The 23,254-nt window shown below is 31.3% G+C and overlaps 3 protein-coding genes across 3 annotated transcripts; 1 reads left to right on the plus strand and 2 right to left on the minus strand.

Moving 5' to 3' along the window:
* Positions 1-312: 312 nt before the first annotated feature.
* LOC100244286 (beta-glucosidase 13) lies at positions 313-6,237 on the minus strand. The gene is made up of 13 exons (XM_010661016.2): positions 6,040-6,237; positions 5,895-5,958; positions 3,918-3,976; positions 3,703-3,778; positions 3,521-3,598; positions 3,324-3,411; positions 2,981-3,233; positions 2,758-2,873; positions 1,943-2,163; positions 1,807-1,838; positions 1,301-1,403; positions 1,063-1,171; positions 313-671 (listed from the first exon to the last, which is right to left on the minus strand). Exons 1-13 carry the CDS (start codon positions 6,184-6,186, stop codon positions 503-505), a joined length of 1,515 nt encoding a protein of 504 aa, XP_010659318.1. The 5' UTR covers positions 6,187-6,237; the 3' UTR covers positions 313-502.
* Positions 6,238-11,883: 5,646 nt separating this feature from the next.
* On the minus strand, positions 11,884-16,563 carry LOC100252705 (beta-glucosidase 12). The gene is made up of 13 exons (XM_002275632.4): positions 16,357-16,563; positions 16,138-16,207; positions 15,430-15,488; positions 14,858-14,933; positions 14,423-14,500; positions 14,271-14,358; positions 13,924-14,179; positions 13,160-13,275; positions 12,827-13,041; positions 12,691-12,722; positions 12,477-12,579; positions 12,233-12,329; positions 11,884-12,132 (listed from the first exon to the last, which is right to left on the minus strand). Exons 1-13 carry the CDS (start codon positions 16,552-16,554, stop codon positions 11,961-11,963), a joined length of 1,560 nt encoding a protein of 519 aa, XP_002275668.2. The 5' UTR covers positions 16,555-16,563; the 3' UTR covers positions 11,884-11,960.
* A 3,779-nt stretch (positions 16,564-20,342) lies between these two features.
* On the plus strand, positions 20,343-22,071 carry LOC132254938 (G-type lectin S-receptor-like serine/threonine-protein kinase LECRK3). The gene is made up of 5 exons (XM_059742020.1): positions 20,343-20,441; positions 20,541-20,730; positions 21,037-21,118; positions 21,224-21,322; positions 21,573-22,071. The coding sequence occupies exons 1-5, from the start codon at positions 20,343-20,345 to the stop codon at positions 22,069-22,071; spliced, it is 969 nt and encodes a 322-aa protein (XP_059598003.1).
* Positions 22,072-23,254: the final 1,183 nt, after the last annotated feature.

Consider the following 23,254-nt stretch of genomic DNA (forward strand, 5'->3'; position numbering starts at 1 on the left):
TTGATTTTATGCAAAAAAAAATTTGTTTGAAAACTTATGTACAATTTAAAAGTTTCTGAAGTATTGTTTACGTCATTTTCAATTGTTGCTCAATATGTTTATCGAAAAACAATTGCAAACATTTCAAATCTTGTTTCTTCTTATGACATGATAAATAATGTTTTCTAGGTACATAATAAACACCTCGAAATAATGTTTTTAGCTTATAGCCATGAAAAAATGGAGATTTATGGTTGGTTGAGTCATTCAAAGAATCATGTCAATGGGAAATTGTGTTCATTGAGAGCTATAAATTGAAGTTATAGAAGACACTTCATGAAATGAGAAAGACTCGAGGCTTTCTTCTTATTAATACTAAGTTAAGCAAGTCTCATATTACAACACATAGGCATTGTTTTCATGGTGAAGATCTTGAAGATCCTCTTTTAGCACACTAATACTAATTAACGATACCAAACTCTAGACGATGGCAAAAACCACCTAGTAGCTGGGATTACATGTTTTATTTTTGGAGGAACTTCTTGAACCAATAAGCAGAATGCTTTGGGTATCGCTTTAAACCATTTTTATAATCCACATAACTGAGGCCAAAGCGAAAGGTGAAACCAGCATCCCATTCAAAGTCGTCAAGAAAAGACCATGCAAAGTATCCTTTCACATTGACGCCCTCCCTGCCAAAATTGCATACATACATACACTATATTAGTAATAATATTCTAGTACTTCGGAAAAATCTCAAAATTAGGATGACCTAATATATGTATTACTGCAAGCTAGGCCTCAATGTTATAAATTCCAACCTCAATGAAGGCAAGATTTGATTTCAAGAATATAGTACAATACCCTAAAAACTTCAAAACTAGACTTAGTGCAATGTAATATCTTAGTTAAATATTTCATATTCTTATTATTAGATTATTAATTTGACTTAAAAGCTTAACTTATCACATGTGAGCATAAATGAGATAAACTTTATATATTATGCCAACGTGCTTAGGCTAAAACCCTAACACTCACATAACCCATGGATGTTGCATATGTGAGCTAAATGTAATTACTCACTTGATAGCTTTTGAGAGATAGTACAAATGTCCACGGTGGTATGTTATCCTCAAGGTATCATTAAGATCTTCCTTCACAGGCACTGAAGCATTATTTGCAGTAGCCAAGCCTGCACAAGACCATATAACGGATTAGTTTGAATCATATTAAAATGAAATCAAAATATTGTTCCATGACTTAAAAACAATATAAGTTGATAATCAATTCATTAAGCCTACCATTCATTCATTAAGCCTACCATTCTCTGTAATGTAAATAGTTGGATTGTTGTAATGTTCCTTGATGTAAAGCATAAGTTTTCTGATTCCCCATGGACAAATGTAAAGCCAATTCAACGGGGTCTACAAAATCACACACCATAGATCACTTAGTAATGAATTCATGAATTCATATAGGTTATGTCTCATTCCCAAAACATATTAAAAAAAAAATACTAAAAAAATGTCATTTTTTTTTTTCATGTCTAATTATCCTTTGAAAATATCAAAGAAATTAAATATAATTAAAATTAATTAGAAAACTTATATTTTTTTATTTTTAAAATTTTTATATTGAAAAGTCAAAATAAGTAAAAGGAACTTCAAGTAATATATAAAAATAATTTATTGGTTTTATTTTTTATTTTTTATTTTTTTCCTTCTATTTTTCCTCTATTTTTTTTTATATTTTATTTTTTTTGCGTCTTCCCTCAAATTTTTTGAGGAACCAAACATAACCTCAAATGTCTAAGGACAGAGATACTACCGGTTGGCCAATGTTAACCCCATCTTTCTCCGCTGTAGCCATAGAAAAAATAAAAAGGGTTTAGTCACCTATAGGCAAAGCATGAAGGAGAACAAGAATCATAGTTGAGCTCATAGATTGAGTTTTTCAAGCTTACTGGTTAGGTTGAGTCGGCCATCTACTGCCCAGCTTTGCTCCAAGGTGTTTACTGCTGATGCATAGGTAGTGGCATAATTTGAAGTATAGTAATTAATTCCTAAGAAATCCAGTGATCCCTTAAGCATTTCGGATTCTGCTGGCGAGAATTTGGGGAGTCGATGCCCCACAAGAGATTGCATGGTCATTGGGTACTCGCCATATGTGATTGGATGTAAAAACCTAAAAAAAAGAATGAAAAATTCATATAAAAGTTAATCAATGAGGAAATATTCTAAACTAAATATTTAGAATAAAAAAATGTATTTGATACATTAACTTAATGACTTAATATGTCTTAGTGACTTAAAAAATTAATATTAAATCATTAATTAGTAAATTAAGCATATTTTAAAAAATAATTTAATATTATAACTTAAAGTTAAAAATAATTTTAAATATTAGGTCAAAATAGTTAATTTATTCTAAATTATATATATATTATTTCATTTACCATGTTTAATAAAAGTATATTTTACAATTGACTCTACATTCACAATAATCTTTTCGTAAATATTTTTTTATAGTTATCTCATACATGTACAACATATTAAATATAAATATTTAACCAAGAAATTTATATTTTAAAATAAATGAAAATATATAAATATTAGTCAATTAATGAAAGTAAATATGTCAATTTAATAATTTACAATGAATTTTAAATTAATAATTTAAGAATAATTTAATTTAAAGTTAAGTGATTAAATAATAAGAATTATTTTTTACCAAAACACCCACCAAGTCGTAAATCAAAATGGTGGCTTAACAACTCACCATCCTAACATGAAATCAAGGGCTCTACGGGAAGCCTTGACACCCGCAACGGTTGCATACTTTGATTGTAACCAATGTGTTACTAGAGTTACTCCGATGATTCCCTTTTGAGATTTCTGCAAACATTCAAATATAATAATCCAAAACTATCAATATTGTCTATCTTGAAAATGATCTTTAGTTAATCAAAATGAAATGCATGTAACAAGTCATAAGCAAAAACCTGATACTTCTCCTTGTACAATTTCACTCCAGCAGCATGAGAAAGAAGTAGGTGGTGTGCCACTTTATAGGGTTCAGTTGCAGAGTTCCCAGAGGCACAGGTGCCTGAATAGTTCGAACATCGGCCCGGTGCAAAAGTCCCAGTTGAGTAGCCATAGTAGGCATAGGAGAATGGCTCATTCAAAGTGATCCAATGCTTCACTCGATCCCCAAATTGTTTAAAGCAAAAATCAACATAGTTGCGATAATCGTCCCTATATCAAACCGAAGCTTTTCCTTTAATTAAATAGGATCATTTTATGAAAAATGTATAGATGAAGGTATGATCATATGTTCCAACTTACACTATTTTAGGGCTTAAGAATCCACCATACTCATCTTCAAGGGCTTGCGGAAGATCCCAATGGAATAGAGTCACAAAGGGCTTCAGTCCTACATATGATAGCCAGATATATATGAGCATGCACTATAAGTTCTTCAAACTATTTCTCCGAAATTATTTTGGAAAACATAGAATGTTTCAAGGGAGATTGGTAATGACCATTCGCTAAGAGCTCATTGATGACGTTGTTGTAAAATTGGACACCCTCCTTGCTCACTCCCCCGCTAACTCTTCCAGCTGAAAACAAAATTCCATATATGTTAACCTAGCTAATGGATCAATTAATGTCGATCATTCAATCAAATATATATACATCATATGGGCATGACCCAATTTCTTACTTGGTAGTACTCTAGTCCAGGAGATGGAGAATCTAAGGGCATCCATACCCAAGAACTTCAGCAGTTGAATGTCCTCCTGTAACATTAATTCTAAAGTTATTTTTCAGAAGTGAAGATAACTTCCTGTAAATCCAAGGATTTGGTCACCGTAAGGATGATTGCTATTCCAAGGCTCCAAAGACAAGTGACAAAATATCATTTACATTAGGGTTTACCTTATATTTATGATAAAAATCAATGGCTACATCTCCTGTTGACTGGTCCGAGATCTTCTCTGTTACAGCACCAAACCTCTTTTCAGAAATTAATACTATGAAAATTTGTATGGAAATAACAAAATAGGCATAGCTCAAGAACACAAATCGTTGATCATTATTTAACAAGTAGAAAGTTGGGATTAACTGTCAATTAGTCTTAACTAATGATATTGATCCAAATGAGGCTTATTGAATTTGAGATTTTTTTTTTCTTTGATTAAACCAAGAAGAAAAAACAAACAAATAAAAATAAAAAGGACAAAATTGTATTTCGGATTAATTTCATTTACCTCCTCTAAGTTTTCAGTTAAATAAATCTAATCCTTATAAATTTCAAATTTCATTAAATATCTTCTTTATTCTTTTCATTTCTTATTTTCATCTACCTCCCCTCCTACTCAAAATAAGGGAGGTGTATGATGAAATTTCAAAACTATAAGGATTAGATATATTTAATCGATATGTCCCCTTTAATGAATGAAATTAACCCTTATATTTCAATATCTCCACCCATAGATGGTATATGAGATGTAGAATTTGAGGTGTTGAATGTAGGGTTATTTGATTAAAAGGGTAATTGAAAACTCAATTTTTAAAATCTAACCTATCATCCTTTTTTTATCTCATTCAAACAAAAATGTTCTTATTATTTTTTTATAAAAATTAATTTAATTTAATTTTTATTTTCCTATTTTTAATATATAATAATAATAATAATAATAAAATACTTTTTAATAAAATAAGTTATAAAAAATTATAATATTTTAATTATTTATAAAATATATTTATTTTAATGTAATTTAAAAAATTAAAATTTTCAAAAAAAAATTAAAAAAAATAATCAAAGCAAGATGGATATGAGAAATTCACGTACCCACGCTAAACCAACCCTTTGTCATCCCTAATTTGTCTCAATCTTATAAGCCAAAATCCACTGATTTGTCTCAATCTTATAAGCCAAAATCCAACAATTAAATCAAGTTCAAGGTTTGATTTTTTCTTGTACAGATCCTAGATTTTACAGTGGACAAAAACTGTAGCTAGAAAAACAAAAAAAACAAAAAAATCAGTTGAAGTGTCCTTTTCTTTTCTGGTTTTCTTTTGGGAAAAAGCTAGTGAGGCTCGTGAAAATTTACAGGCACTTGGGCATATGGACACTGACCAAGTTTCAGTTTACAGCAAATGGACACTGACCAAACAACAGTTTGTGTCAGTTAGACATTTGAAGCAAAAACAATGAGAAATTGTAAATAATACCATGGAATCAAAGTCATCTTCTAATAATAAGTGATGGTATGTTTTTGAGATTTGAATCCCTTAGCACATGCATATTCTATTCAAAATAATTTTTTCTTGAGGCCAGGGAAAAAATTTAAATACACCAAACAACCATGTGCCTGAATTGATTTATGCTCAGCAGGTTGGGGTTTAGTTTAGTAGTAGTGTTACATCTTTCAGACAAAACCATTGAATTCTTTTTAGACAACTTGTCCAAAATTCCAAGAAAATGCATGTGCTAAGAGACTTGGCTACCACATAATAACCTGAGAAGGTAGGAAAAAGAATTTTCTAACTGTTAAATAGCTAGATTTAGCGTTAAATTACCTTTTTCGACCTATCCTTGAACAAGTATGAAGTATCGGTGTGATAATTAATACTATTGTATTTAAACATTTCGGAAAAGTGGTCGTTATTAGAATATAATATATATTATGAGTCCAAATATATATGTTCTAATAACTTAAAGCTTTTAAGAAAGTGGGTAACTTAAAAAACTCGGAAAATGCTCACAATCTTGGTTTGGGCGAACATGGCTTAAAAGGACTAGATATCTCAGTATTGCTAAAATTATCATTTATCATTACGGTTGTAGGTTCTTTGCCAAGATTAAGACCAAACTGATGATGAACAGAGGTTCTGAGAGAAAGAGAGGACCTGGATGTTTTGCAGTGAAGGTATCCCAGATACTCTTGCCTCTAAGATGTGCTGCTCCTTCATACTGAGATAATAGTATACAAGTTAATGCATATATTGAGAAAACCTTGTAGCCCTAAGTCAATGGAAAATGTTGGGGTTGTACCTGGTAGGCTGATGAGGCTGCTCCAAAAGTAAAACCGGGTGGAAAGCTATGTCTGCTGAACATAGCCGAGGGCTTTACGCCATGGCAATGGGCAAAGGAGAGGACTAGGACAAGGGCACAGAGGAGAAGAGGACCTTGAGTGGCCATTGCTGAGTTTGCTACACAAATTTGTTTGTGGAACTCTCAATATATAGAGAAAGCTAGAAGCAAAGAATAGGATATTTTCATGGATGACGATATGGGACCTAGTACAATCATATCATATATATATATATATATATATATATATATATATATATATATATATATATGAAGCCATAGTTTTTGGTCCATTTATAACTCTTGATCGTAGAGATCACAGGCTGTATATTTAGAGGATTTTGCTAATGAATCCTGCTCCATTATTTTATAAGTCGCATGTCACATACCCTAATAAACAAAGACAAAGTTTTCAAGATCTAGACACACAGCAATAATTTGAATGGGTCATTAATTAGCATATAAGTATATGATATCACATAATCCCTTGATCTTCTTAAAGCCGACAAAGGAATAGTACTACCCGAGATTTTTGTCCTTCATCTCATTCTTTAATCTCTGTTCACCCAATCTGTAAAGTAGACGGCTCCACCGATCTTCTTTATTAGCAATACTACACATTTTCATGAATTTAATAAGGTACCTTGAGTTTTCATTCAAGCTAAGATGATTATCTGTCCAGTTGCTCACCGTTAATTAGTACAATAATTTATTAGACATGTTGTCGCTACTGCCAATAACTTCAATCATGCATATGAGGGATATATGAATTTCTTTTCATAGGAGGATATATAAACAGCCATGGTTGAACAACTTCCAGTCCCTCCTTTAACCTTCCTATATGAATAAGGTTTCAGATATTTAGCAAGTTACGTACCCATGAACAATTCTGGATATATGTTTTAATTTTAGACCTTGCAAGACATTTTCTAATTAAAAGATTGCTGCTAGCTATTCTCCAAATTCCTTATAGATTAAAGGGATTAAAATATGACAATTGTGAAAAGAATCAATGGTCATTCGCAAGCCTTATTCATGGATCTTATGTCCATTAAGTCCACATTTGGAATTTTCTAAAGATCATGATTTACGACTTGTAAGGTTAACCTCTAGTCATTGTCATACACTCGAGATGTATTAACGTTGGAGCAGCTACATCCCCAAAAACTGAAGGTAAAGGGAGGCAGGGGTACTAGCCCTATAGATAAGACCCAACCAACATTAGTAATCAATTATTGTGAGATATTTGACTTCCTTTCCTCCCATGTTAGACATGTCCATATTGAATTGTTGATGTTTACATCAATGAGTTCGTGCAATGCGTATCAGGTCAAACCTCGCTTTGATACCACATGGATCACATATACTCCCATTTTAAGAAGTAAAGGTAACTCTATATATTGTAAACTCAACCAGCATGGTACTCACTTGATATAGGACACTAGACTTCCATCCCTCCTCCGTCATCTACGTACCCACTTTTGAAAAGATCTTCTCTAAGTCTTTGCATTGTTGGCCAAGAACAATCCCATCCGCATTTCCTCTTGCATTAAACATTAATTTATATATAAATCAAATATATCGTTGAGAAGATTTGTAGAAATATATACTACGGTCCAAGCATGAGTTAGATACAATTAATTATTGTAGAAATACTCCGTAGCTAACATTCTTCATGATCAGTAGATATGTGCATAATTGTTATTCATAACTAATGGTCTATTTCCCATCTTACCAACCGGTCATTACCTGCAACCATCATCACAATGCTAGCTAGCTTGAAGTTAATGCAAATGTCTTGAAGATAGTGCAAAAGAGGGCAAAAACATATATAAGAAAATCTTTTAGTAGAAGTACGTGTTTTCTATGAAAGTGTTTAAAAAATCCATCAATCAAGTGTTTGTCCAAAAAATATTAAAGTGATTTTTCATCACGAAAAATGAGTTTTTAAAATTTTAAAAATGTTTCTTACAATTTGTCAAATATTTTTAAAAAACATTTTTTAAATTAAAAATACTTTATAAAATCACTGTAAAATAAACTTTAAATATCATTCATCCTACTCTGTTTTTTAAGATAAATAGCTAAGGAAATGAAAATTTTAGTAATCAACCCCTGGAATTTATCTTTCTCCATGGTTGTTGTTTTGTCTTGGACAATTTATCACTGTAAATTATAAATTCTCATTATTTGTTAATTTTTATTCCAAAATAAAGATTAAAGACCTTGTGGTAAATATGGAGTGGGAAATTTTTTTCCCTTTTAAGCATATACAACTCAGCATACAAGCTGTCTTTGAGCCACCCTACATATTTCCCAGAAGATGCTCCTCTTATCTGGCATTTATGAATCGAAGAATATGGGCACCTCATTAAAGAGACATGATTTTCTCACCCATGCAGTGATGGGTTATTAATTAGTATATTTCCTCCCCATTTCATAATTCTTAAATATCAGTATGATAAAAATTTGAAAAAAGGAAAAATATATATTTTGAAACCATATTTTTTTTCTAAGCCTTTCCATTTTATCATATTAATTTTTACTAATTTTTGGAGTTTAAATACAAATTTAAAGGCTAAAAATAATTTCATGTGTTTTAAAAATAGTATGTTTTTTTTTTAATGGTATCAGCTAGTATCTTTTCGATATATATATATATATATATATATATATAAAGGGTGCTATATCATATAATTTTAATGAAAATATCTTCCCAACTTTCTACCGAATATATAGATAATATTAAAACTATGTTTGGTTCTCAGAAAATTTGAAAGAACATGTAAGAAAAAAAAATAAAAAGGAAAAGTAAAATTAAAGGAAAATAAAAAATAAATTTAAAATTAATAAATTATTTTTACATGTCATTTGAAATTTATTTTATTTATTTTAACTTATCGATATAAAGATTAAATCATTTGAAAATACACAAGTTTTTAATAGTTTTAATTATATTTGATGTTTTTCAAAAAATTATTTTTCTTAACATTTTTTTTTTCTTAATATTTTTCGACAACCAAACATAACCTAATAGTTTTTAGGGTACTAGGGCTCATACAAATACATCACAATATTTGTAAAAAAAACTCCATATAATAGTGAAGAGTTACCATTTGGTTGTTAAGGTTGTCTAAACCATTTTTTTTTTTTAACTTCGTACCTTGATTATATTTTTTGTAATTTAATTATATCTATTGTATCTTAAACACAATGTTTATATATTAATTCTTTATATCTTAATAAATTCCTACTTTTATATGAATCAAAATAAAATTATATAAAGGCATCCAATGTGATATTAAAAAATATTATTTGGCATCCCCTCTTAGTTTTTGAATGGCAATTCCAAAAAAACTTACTTCTATGCCAAAAAAACATTGAAAAAGGAAGAGATGTTGTGTCATGTTAAAGACTTTTGCATTAGCGAAATATCTTTCTATTAGGAATTCAAAAAGTTTTTTTTTGCACCAACTATATAATCAAGCATACTATATTTGAAAGAAATGTACTTAAATAGAAAAATGATGAGCACATAAGACTTACAATGGGGTATTGAAATACAACATATAAGACACATATAAGCAATTAATAGAGAAAAGGGTAAAATTTATTTTAATTACAATTTATTTCGAATTTATTTTACTTATTACATAAAAAATTATCGAACTTTTTTTTTTCTATCTTAAATTCTAGATAATATATAAATGTAAAGATATATGTTACATGCAGATATGTTTGGATAAGATTCATAATAAATAATGGCCATAATAATTCCCACCAAAACTTTAGATGCATTATTTATTGTTGCAGGCACGTGAATGAGAGGGCACAGAAAACTTCACCTTTTTCATTTATTTCATTTGTCAGTTGAATTGTGATTTCATGGCCATGGACTTTTTTGGCCTTTTCTTTACCTTTAAGTATAGATTAAAAAATTATTATTATTATTATTATTAAATACATTGCATAAATGATTTTAATATTGTAGATATTATATAAAATATAGTTTTATATGGTATATAATTTACAATTATTTGACAAAGTACTATTTTTAAATTAGGAATATTCCTTGCAAGTTGCAAAGGTATATCTTTGAAATTTTGAACAAACACATGACTCACTTGACCTAAATTAATGCAAGTGTATCAATATTTTAAAAACTAGACCGAGGTATGATCATTGACCAAACCGGTCTGATCCACACCAAAAAACCATTTGGCATCAAACCAGATGAACCATGGTTGAATTAGTGAACTGCCCAAACCAGGTGGTTCGTTTTTTTTTTTTTTTTTTTTTAAGCCAAAACAATGTCATCTTAATGCATTTTGCATCAAAACAACAACATTTCTAAGGAACCAAATCACTCCATGAGAAGCCCATCTAGCCCATTTATCATCAAGCCCAATAAGTTTTTAGCCTTGTAAGTTAATGATTCTTGCATGCTTTTATATCCCACAATCCTTACATATTTTTTTTATTCATTTCTGATGTGGAATTTATTCATAAAGAAAAGGATTTTGCAAGCTGGAGAGCTTAAGCCTGAGACCTTCAGGTGTAAAAATTGAATCTTAATTATTAAGTTATAAAACTTCTTTATTTTCTTATATTTGCAAATCAAAATATATAACAAAATCAATGTTTTTTTTTCCAAATTTTAATTATATATAACCCTTTCACATTTATTTTTATAATAATTATATAATGATAAATATAAAAATAGTATAAATTAATTTACATAATCATTTCAAAATAATAAATACAAAATACATGCAAATAAAATTAAATATCATAATTTTTTTCATTTTAAATATATCTTTATATTTAAATATTGTATATGTTCTATTTAATAAAATCTAAAAGATTAATATATTTATATTTATCTTCATCATTTAATTTGATATGTCAAATATAAAAATAGAATATTATTAAAAAATTAATTATATATAATTTTAATTTCTTATAATTATTTTAAATTTTATATAATATATAAATTATTATTTATGACATCATTAGTTCAATTACAGTCCAACCATCGGTCTAATCAATAAATTATGAACTAGTAATTTTTCCAATTCAATCACCGATCCACTTATAAAAACATTAAATATAGGGTATCTATTAATTATTTAATTATTTTTATTACTTAAGTAATTTTTAAATATGTAAAACAAGTTCTTAACTTTTATATAAGAATCACTATATTTTATATATAAAAAGATATAGTAAAGTTATAGAAAATAGAAAATGTATTTATAAAAGTAATAAAGTTATTATATTTAAAACTTAATTAAATGGCATAGAGTGTATTATATGTAAAAAGCACTTCCTAGAATCACTACGTACCAAACGAACTTTTAATCACTAAGTACTAAACAAACTCTAAATCTATTGATGATATGAAAATTTGGTCAAATCATATTTGGAAAGTAACTTATTTAAATTTGAAAAATAACTTAATTTGATTACTTGTTAATATCATGGCTATAGTTTCAATTGTTTAAGGATTTGATTTTTGTTCAATTTTAATAGCTAAAATTGGGAATGATGCCTAACTTGTATCATAAAATGCAAGAAGTTATGGGCCATGTTTCGTCTGTCCTAAACATCGGCCGTAGCCCAACTTGTTTCCCTTTTGCCTTAGGGAATCACGGCAGCAAGCCCTTGAGGCTTAATGGGCCTAAACATGATTTGGGCTCTAAGCTAAAATTGGGCTTCACCAGGTCCAAAAAGTTGCAGCGTTTGGGAAATTCTATTCATCATCATTACTTGAAAGTTGCCGTAAAAGAAAAATAAAAGAAATGATAATTATAATCCAAAAACTTAGCATTATTAAAAGGAAAACTAGTTTATTATTATGAAATTACAAAGTACTTATTAGTCTAACCCCCCTTAAGAAAATTCTTGAACCATTTCGCTGATGATTTAGGATATCGTTTCAACCCATCTTTATAGTCGATATAGTAGCTTCCAAATCGAACCGTGTAGCCACTGATCCATTCAAAGTTGTCCAATAATGACCACGCAAAGTATCCCCTTACATCAGCCCCATTCCTATCGAGATCCTTAATTAGATTATTCCAAACAAAAAACTCGAATAATTTCTTAGATTTAATTATAAAAAAGAAAGCAAAAATTTTTTTTGAAAACTTACGTCATTGCACGTCGAATGAACATAAGATGTTGATCATAGTAGTCTATTCTCATATTGTCCTCAAGTAATATCGTGTTGGTATTAAGCTCATCAATTCCTGCAAAAGATGAAGATATCGAAATGGTACAAAATTCCAAACCCTATGCTCATAAACAATTTTTAGAAGACTGGACTTAAAAAAAGTTTATTGCATAAATACTCTTAATTATGTATATTATATTAAATAACCGTTTAATGTTTTTACCATTTTCCGTGATGTAAATGATGGGATTGTTAAAATTCTCTTTTGTGTAGAGTAAAATATCTCCAATCCCTTCTGGATAAACATAGAGCCAGTCAGAGGCAGCCTGCAAAATCAATTGTAATGCAGATCCCAACCATCAATTAGAAACTGTTTTCCTTGACTATCACCCTAAGTTACAAAATCAATCATTAATGTACCATTCTAAAGATCTTACTTTTGGGCCAATGGGAACTCCATTTCTCTCATCTGGTATGCAAAAGATTGATTTCGTCATATTGAAAAATAGAAGTGAATGAACTTAGGTTAAGGTCATGGCCAAAAAAAACCAACTCCATTGAAGCAATACTTACATGTAAGGTAAACACAAGCATCTGTGTAGCTGCTCATGTTTTCGCTTTTGCAGGGAACATCTGTGGCATATCGTGCGGAATAATAGTTTATACCAATGAAATCATAAGATCCTTTTACCATCAAGGATTCCACCTTAGAGAATTCTGGCAACCGGTTTTTGATGTAATTCACCATGTCAGTAGGGTAGGCACCTGAGTTCAGTGGCTCCATGAACCTACAACAGTATGATAGATTTGTATTAGGCTCAACTCCATCTTCAATGCATTTTCATTATAAAAAAAAAACAAAAAACGAAAAAACAAAAAGGGTTTGTGATTGTTGTAATTTTGTACCATCCATACGAGAAAGCAAGGGCTCGGTTTGCTGCATTTCGATCTGCAGGTGTGTCATAGTAGGGCACGATCCATGGTGTGTTTAGTGCCAGCCCAATTTGACCATTTTGAGAGACCTAACACAATATCGTGCGTGTTATTGGAACCTTAATTCGATTATTCCAATGATAAAAAATAAAAAATAAAAAATAAATAAATAAATAAAAAGTTGATACGCTGATCGATGAGCATTTTTAATTTGGAACCCTAATTCGATTATTCTAACAAATGAAAAATGATATGAAGATGAGCATTTCTAATTGTTTGAAAGCACTTTATGATGGTTAAAATCTTATGCTAAATTACTTAGGTGGTGTTTGTTTTTTTACTTAATTTTAAATAAAACCTTAATGTTTAATAGTGTTAAATATTAGATTGTTTGTTTTTGTAATATTTTATTTCTATTAAGTATTAAAAAGTAAAGAAAAATCAATATGTTATTTTTTCTATTTAGAAAAAATTAAATATTTATGTTTTTTTTATTCAATAAGAAGTTTATAATAAGTCACGAAAAAATAAAAAAATAAATAACCTAAATTCTGAAAATAAATTACTTCCAGCAATAAACCACAAAAACAAACACCCTCTTAACATGACACATGACACGGGGAAAATTTTTCTAATTCAAAAATTACTAGTATCTTCTTAAGGAAGCATAAATGAAAAGCTGCATAGCTGAGCCAAATGGGGCCTAATTTGATTGAATTCAGAGACCATATACTAACCTGGTACTTGTCCCTGTAGACTTTCACTGCAGCTGCATGAGCAAGAAGCTGGTGGTGTGAAACCAAGTAGGGCTCGGTCCCAGAATCGCCCGCAATGCAGTCTTCAGACCACCACTTTGAACATCTACCTGGAGGGCATATACCATACGTATATCCCATGGTGGAGAAGGTGTAGGGCTCATTTAAGGTGATCCAATGCTTCACCCTGTCACCAAAGCTTCTATAGCAAAGTTCGGCGTAGTCTTGGAAGTCATTCCTGATCATGGTATTGGATGGATAGCGTTTAATCATATAGGAAGATATTATACATAGGAATTAAAGAACCATTGAGTACTTTCCGAACTTACACAATGTTTGGACTCAAAAAGCCTCCATACTCATCTTCAAGTGCTTGTGGAAGGTCCCAGTGGAATAGAGTCACAAAAGGCTGTAATCCTAACAAAACCCTAACCCTAATGTTAGTAAGAGCTAAAACAATGAGAATGCATTAAATTCTTACCATTTTTTAGGAGCTCATTGATGAAATTGTTGTAATAATTGATGCCTTCTTGATTCACTCCACCGCTTAACTTCCCACCTAAAATTCGAGATTTTAAGAGACTAAATACCAATATTTTGTACAAATGAATCTCTTAATTGGTGGTTAAATAGTAAGAGAATTCTATCGAGAAAATGACGTTCAAAGCTAACAAAACCATGGATTTGGCTCCTACTCATCATACCATGAATCCTAGCTACTCAATTTTTAGGTGTATAGATATACAAAGAAAATTGTTACATCAATACTTGGATTATTTCATCGCTTGAAGAGTGAATGAGACATAAATGAATTGTATGATTGAATTATAACTTGAAAGTGCTAGAAATGATCCTATTTTAGATGCATGGACAGTGCTTGAAAAACCCTAAAATTTGGTGGAAATGATGCTCTTACTTGGAAGAAGTCTGGACCAAGAGATGGAAAATCTGAAGGCATCAAAACCAACATCCTTCATTATGCCCACATCTTCCTGTCAAATTCCCAATTTATAATCAATCATCAATCAAACAAAGCTTACAAAATCTCCATTAATGAGGAAGGTGTGGCTGTATAAATGTAAGGCTCCATTTGACAGTAGTAGGAAAAGGATCTTTCTTTTTCATTTTTTTTTCTTTTTTAAAAGAAACTCCAAACTCTTCTGTTTGATTTGTTGTGAAAAAAATTAGAAAAAAAGAAGATAAAAACATAATAAAATTTATTTATAAACTTATGCATTTTCAATTCTTTACATATAGAAGAGGGATAAGCTTGGAAATTATGTTAGAAAAAAGTTTGAGGAGTTTAAACTAATTTTTTATTTTTCTCAAATATTTTCTGTATTTCCTTTTTTTTTTCTTTTTTCTTTTATTTATTTATTATATATATATATATATATATATATATATATATATATATATATATAAAAGCTATATGCTTTTGTAGGTGGGGTTTCTTTAATAACACTAATTTGACCAAACCATATATACCTTGTAACGATGATACAAATCATCTGCAACAGCTCCACTGCTATGGTCCTTTATCTTTTCTGCAATGCCACCACAAAAATTCCCACAATTAATAATACATATATACTTTTAACAAGAGTAAAGATAGACCAATTGAAGAAAAAAGTATCATTATGGTAATAATATTTAGTGGTCTATAATAAATGCTAATAAATATGTTAGTATATTGTTTGTAAGTTCACCCACACTTTCCTTTCTCAAACCCTTCATGCATGAATATTAATTAGTGGTTGTTTGAACATCCAAAGGAAATGAAATCATTTTGTTTTCCACACCAGACTCCACACATTCTACCCTTTTATGCATACCCTTCTAGATATAGAGAAGGGCTTTGCACCCATGGTCCCATGTAAATAAGTTTTTCACAAATATTGGTGCAACTACTGGACCCTTTATTCACCTTTCAACAATATTGTTGGGTTTAGAAGTAAATGTCATGTACATTCTCTGGACCAGAGAGAGACATTCCAATTTTTCCATTTAAGTCTTTAACTCTTGACTGGCTTCTCTCATGTCTTTATTTTATTGACAGATCTAGCACAACTCAATCACAGAAATAATAACTTTCAAAATCCAAAGGTGAAAAGATGAGATAAAAAATGTAAATGAGAATCATATGCGAGAGAGAGAATGAGAATCATATGAGTGAGAGAGAGAGAGAGAGAACACCTGGATATTTCTGAGTGAAAGTATCCCATATACTTCTTCCTCTCCCACCTTCATCCGCTGCACCTTCATACTGCAAAATTCCAGAAAACCAAACACACCCCATCACTCCACCTACACAAATCCCAACTCCGAAAACAAAAACAAAACAAAACAAAAATAGAAAAATAAAAAAACCAAACGTCAATCTTCGACAGTGCAAGAATCCTAACCACCACCAACCTGGTAAGAAGATGAAGCCGTCCCAAACACAAACCCCACCGGAAAACAGCTCCGGCCGGCACATTCCGGGCCACGAGCACCTTCCGGCCCGCCAGCACTTTCATTCCAAGCCACTGATCCAACAATAGCAGTGAATAACACAAGAAGAGACCCTTTAATCGCCATTTTTGCTTTTGATTCTTCTCTCCCAAGCATCATCTCCTTTATACAGAAAGACACCCCATGGCCGAGCCCACATTATTCTCTATATATTCCAAAAATGCCCTCCAAATTTGGGGGCATGGCCCTCTTTTTGGGGGTATTTTTGGTGCTAAATTTGTGGTAGTCTCTCAAATACCTAAACTGCCCTCCAGATTTTAGGGCAGGGCCCACTCTTTGAGGTGGTATTCTCGGTACTAAGATTTGTTAGGAAAGGTTTTGGTGTGAAAACTGAGGGCCTCTTGGGAATATGAAATTAGAAATGTTTACACACGTTGCATGTATTTTCTTTTGCATGCATTACACGTAGATCGGAGTTTATGCAGTTACTCACACTTTTTGTGTGCCAACAATACTGTAATGCCACATCACCATATGATGGGCTCTTTAGTCTTTTCAAAAAAAATAATAATAAATTTAAGAAACTCTTACTAACTATGTGAAGGTGAGTATCCGTGGCCAACTTCTTAGAGGGACTATGGTGGTTCAAGAATGAAAGTTTGAGGTAAGATCAGGTTTGTGATGCCTTTACATGTTTTGGACCGCACACATGCTACATTGATGTATTCAATGAACCTATAGTCTTGGTCAACAAGCCCGGTTAGTCTTTGAAATTTCATTGCAATAGGGAAGATTTCATATGAACGGCACTTGCACATGGGTTAGTTGATCTTAAGAGATGCGGGAAGCTATTCCAACAAAGCACGAAACGTGAACTTCAAAAGGAAATCGGGTTAACATTACTAAATCGAAACATGGCAGCCGACGATAACGTTAGGGAGTCCAAAGATGTTACCATATTTATTGTTATCAATATTTTTATTTATTCAATAGAAATTGAGGATTAAAAAATATCACAAAAATGAGAAAAAACAAAATTAATTATATGGCTTACATTTCAAATATTTAACAAAATATATGAAAGTTGAATATCATACACTATTAAATGGCGGGATTCTCTTCTTTATTTTTTCAATTATCTCATTCTATTAAATTAGTCATCTAATATTAATCAATTTAAAGGTAAAATTAATCACATTTTAAAAAAAATTTAATTGACCAAGGTTTGTGTTGTGCATCTAATATATACTTAAATACTTTACTATGCTATAATCCTCCAGCTAAGAAATGAAATCAAAACTTAAAAATCATTTATATATATATATTATTAAGTTTAGGTAGTGAAGCAATTAATGTGGATATAAAATTAATGCCAAAACTTTTGATTGCTCCCTTCACATTCTCCACAACCAAACAAAGGATATAAGAAAAATAAAGAAAGGAAGTTGGGGTAGTTTGATTTTTTTGTTATCTTGGTTTGAAGTCAATAGAGGAATCTTTGGGCTGGTACTCGATAGTTAAGAGACATCAGGGTATAATGACTTTCAATCGTGTAGATATTGTCCACTTTAATTTCAATGAACCATCATCGCTTTAAATTGCATTTACATTACTAAGAGCAACTCATACATATATAGTACTAGGAAAATTTTTTCCTATTCAATGTGGATTATCAAATTAGGTATCTTTCAATTTTAGGTATTACACAAGGATTCCAACTCAGATGACTTGGCTTGATGTATACTCAAAGCCTTGACAAGGGAACGTACATGTAATAAAGTGAAAATTAAACCTTGCCACCCTTCTATCTTTGGTATGAAACACTACTCCATTAGCCATTAAACATCTACAAAAAAAAGGGTATGCACATGTGTTATATGTACCAAAATAATGGTGAAAATGATACCTAATTTGATGGAGACATGATTTCAATCTCATTTGTGAAGTTAATTAAAGGAAAGTGACAAAAGCATCTCATTTATGTATCAAAAATTATTCTAATTGGCATTAATCAATCTATCACTTTGGACAATAGAAGTAGCTAATGAATAAATGATACTTGGAATTGCTCATTTCACTCTTTGATTGAGATGAATGATAGAGGATTATAGCTACCATTTATATTCCATTGGATTTATTGTTTTGTGATGTCATTAGAAGCATATACAAATTATTTAGCTAAGAAAATGCATTAATTTATTATTTTGGATTATTCAAATGCATGAAGAATAATTAGAATTAAGTATTTTACTATTTAATTAAAATAAATGATAGAAAAAGGAGCCTCCGTATATCCACACACATAATTTGATTAGATTTGTTATATATAGAGAGAGAGCTGCTTAGATTAAGGAGCTTATTAATTAATACCTAGAAAATATAAAATAATAAGAAAAGACTAGAAGGTGTGAGTCATTAGCTAATACTACATTTTTTAATTAGATTCATCAAAATATGATATTTCGTTTGAAGATTTCTATTCTATGAAAACTTAAGTTATAGTTGAGATGTATTAATTTGTCATTTTGGACAATTAATTACAAAGCTAAATGGAGGAGATCCCATGTTTAAGTTGTTGGCTAAGAAGATGTTTGTTTTTTTAACTTTTCGCTCAAGCAATTTGTTTTTAGTTTTTACATTATTTGTTTTTCTATCTTTTCATGATTTATCATAACCTTTTGTTCAATAGAAAAAGCAAAAATATTTAACTTTTTCTAAATAGAAAAATCAATATATTGGTTTTTATTTACTTTTTAATATTTAATAAAAATAAACAACCTAATATTTAACATTATTAAACATTAAAGTTCTATTTAGAATTAAATAAATAAAAAAAACAAACAAACAAACACCACCTAATAGTTGTTTGATAAAACTTAATATTTATTACTTAATTATTAAATTGACTTTCAATTAGATTATATTTAAATTATTAACTTAAAATTTATTAATTAATATTTACTTTAAGTATTAAACTTGTTCAACAAAATTAATTTAAAAATTATTTTAAATCATCAAATTATCATATTTACCTTCATTAATTTGAACCAATATTTACATTCTTTAATTTTATTTAACATTTATTTTTTAATCTTAAATGATAAATTTGCTTATTAAACATCCATATTTAAAATATGGTAAATACATAAAATAACACAAATTATTTACGATAACTAATGAATTATAAATGTGAAGTTATAATTGTAAAATATACACTAACTAAATGTGGACAAATGAAACAAAAAAATAAAAATAAAAAAATAATTAAAATTAAAAATAAGTTAATTATTTTGATTTAATGCTTAAAATTAAAAATTAAAATTAATTTTAAGATATAACATGAAGTTATTTTATAAAATAAATTTAATCTACTTAACGAATTAAATTAAATTAAATTAAATTATTAAGTGGATAAACTGATTACCAAACACCCAACAGTTAACACCCTCTTCTTAAAGAAAGTTTTTGAATCTTATCGTTTTGAACTGGGATATCTTGGAACTGCAGGGAGGAACCCCTGTTTGCTGTGTTTCATATTCTCAAATTACCCGCTTCTTTTTCATTCGGCGTTTTTGATCCATCTTCATTGTTCTGTTCAGATTTTCTCTTCAGTTTTCTGCCAAGATGAATCTGGCTAGAAAACCAGGAGAATGTTCTATCATAGAAGAAAATAATATTCACTAGACTCTTTCAACTTAATCAACATGCAGAGAAAACCAGTTGGGTGACCAATTATTCACATGGTAACTGACATACATGGTCTCTCTACTTGTTAATCATCAGCCAAGCTTATAGTAATATAAGCTTGGGTTCATCTCCCTTATGACACTGATGACAAGTTTGCATGGGCTTCGCCTTCTGGTGATTTTGCATTGGTGATTTTGCATTTGGATTCCGACCCCCTTCAGGTGAAAAGGATCTATTCCTTCTTGCTACCTGGACTGCAAATGGAAATTAACCGGAGCCAAGAGGATCAAAAGTTGAGCTTACCACCAATGGACAGCTTGTTCTCCATGGAGGCTAAGAGATATGGAAGACAAAGACTGGTAATATGAGCAGCGAAGCAGTGCATGGTGCCATGCTTGGAGATGGAAATTGAATACCAGTATATGGAGAGCTTCAAGCACCCAACTAATACCATCTAGCCAACCCAGGGATTGGGTGTTGGAGCCCACTGTGCAGTTACTCTTTTTGAGGACCTGAGGTTTGCAAATGGAACTGAAAGATATTGGAGGAAAAGACTACCTCTTTCAAATGGGAGGTTGGATCAAACTGCTGTTGCCGGAAGTGCTCTAATCAAGATACTGAAGTCCAATGAACTAACTTCAGGCAGAGGCAAGCAAAATAAAGCAATTCTAATCCTCTCAGTCCTCTTAGGCGCTTCTGTGTTCCTCTTCAATTATAGAAGAAAATAATATTCACTGGACTTTTTCAACTTAATGCAACATGCAGAGAAAACCAGTTGGGTGACCAATTATTCACATAATAACTTACATACATAGTCTCTCTACCTCTAATTGTTACTCATCAGCCAAGCTTATAGTAATATAAGCTTGGGTTCATCTCTCTATGCCACTGATGCCAACTCTGCATGGGTTTTGCCCTCTGGTGATTTTGCAATTGAATTCTGACCCTCTCCAGGTGAAAAGGATCTATTCCTTCTTGCTGTCTGGACTGCAAATGGTTGCCAAGAATCAAAAGTTGAGCTTACCACCAATGGACGGTTTGTTCTCCATGGAGGCTAAGAGATATGGAAGACAAAGATTTGGTAATATGAGCAGAGAAGCAGTGCATGGTGCCGTGCTCAGAAATGGGAATTGTATACCAGTATATGGGAGAGCTTCAAGCACCCAACTAATACCATATTGCCAACCCAGGGATCGGGTGTTGCAGCCTACTGTGCAGTTGCTATTTTTGAGGACCTGAGGTTTGCATATGGAACTGGAAGCTGTTGGAGGAAAAGACTACCTCTTTCAAATGGGAGGTTGGATAAAACTACTGTTGCCAGAAGTGCTCTAATCATGATATTGAAGTCCAGTGAACTAACTTCAGGCAGAGGCAAGCAAAATAAAGCAATTATAATCCTCTCAGTCCTCTTAGGCCCCTCTCTGTTCTTCTTTGTTTCTGTCACTGCAATTTCTCTAGTTTTCTAATGCTTGAACCTCAAAAATCTGCAGCTTTATCACAGAATCCCGAGTACAAGAGGTGGTAGAAGCCTTTGGCACTGTCTATAAAGGGATATTACCATCAGGTTCTGGAAATTCTGTTGCTGAAAGGAAGTTGGAGAAGGTGGTGGGAGAAGGTGAGAAAGAATTCAAAGCAGAAGTGAATGTGATAGGCCAAACTCACCATAAGAATCCAGGACGCTTGCTGGGTTTTACTGCCATGAGGGTGAACACCGACTTCTGGTGTATGAGTTCATGCACAATGGCTCTTTATCAAGCTTCCTTTTCAGAGGCGCCTGAGGACTTGTGCCTGAATGAAGAATGCAGTAAACAGATCATCCATTGCAACATAAAAGCCTCAGAACATAACTCATGGATGATACTTTTACAGCCAAAGTTGCAAACTTTGGCTGGGAAAGCTTCTGATAAGCAACCAGACTTGAACACTCACAGGCATCAGAGGGACTATGGAGTATATTCAGAAAACTCGGGCAGCCTATATCTCTTATAATAACACATTATGAAGCATCAGCTCAACGCCAGGGTCAATCTGCAAAGCAAGGGATTCATCAATGTTTCCTTCAAACTAAATAATAAGGAACAAAATGGATCATTCTGCATTTTCAGTTGTGTTTGTTATAGCATTTATACAAGAACTTTTGGGGTTTCTATGTATGACTTTATTCTTTAGGGGTTTCAATATATAACTTCATCCCTACTTTGTCAGTGAATATGGTGATGGTGTTACATTATAAATCATAGTGAACTGGTGGAATTTGATCATTTAGTCAACTTCATCCAAAACTGTTCCACAGTTGAGGGGATTGTTAACTTTGCCATGGGCCAAGCAGCAATTTCTTAAGAAGCTGGGTAACAAAGAGTACCATAATTTGGACTAGTTTCAATGGAAACTCTCCTGTTTTTGTGCATGATGTCTTCAGCTTCAGCTTTTCCTTTGCTTTTGACTAGCCTGAAATTGATCCAACTCTCTTTAATTAATCGATTAAATGCATAAATGAATCCTATTCATTGTTTGAAGTAATAACAAAATTCTGGAAGACCAGGAAAGTTTGACACTGGAGAGAAGACAAAATGACAACACCATAAATTCTGGAAGAGGGCTTTGCTTTCTAACCATTACCATAATTTTAGAGCTCAACCCGGATGAGTAAATTATATTTCAGAATGTTCAGAAGATATTCTAAAGACATGCACCTTCTACTCACAGTTTCTTGCTCTTCTTGAACAGAGCAATGAACATCAATAGTTCAGCACCCAGGAATCTCCCCCTCCTCCAATTCCTTCACTGGGAAAACTCTACCAGAATCAGAACAATATATCCTCTTCCTTAGGGGAAAAGTCACCTTCCCAATCAAGGAAATCATCAGGATTAATTTGGGCAATATATATCAAGAGTATACATCAAGAAGCTTTGCTCAAAATTGAAATACATCAAGAGCTGCCATTTTCTTCTATTTCACATTTGGACTTAGGCAATCAATGGTAACAGTCTAACACACTCCTTAAGCTCCGATTGAGGTTGGCAGGGATTGGCAACTTTAATGACTTCAAAATCATAGCTCTGTGAAGGGAGACAAACATGAATCACAGGAAGATCAACAAGTCAACAACTATCAATCAGCAAGGAACAGGAAATACCTTTGGACATTTACGAATGAAAATTTTGAGAGTCC

The sequence above is a fragment of the Vitis vinifera genome, chromosome 13 (assembly GCF_030704535.1).
Source record: "Vitis vinifera cultivar Pinot Noir 40024 chromosome 13, ASM3070453v1".
In the NCBI taxonomy this organism is placed as follows: Eukaryota; Viridiplantae; Streptophyta; class Magnoliopsida; order Vitales; family Vitaceae; genus Vitis; species Vitis vinifera.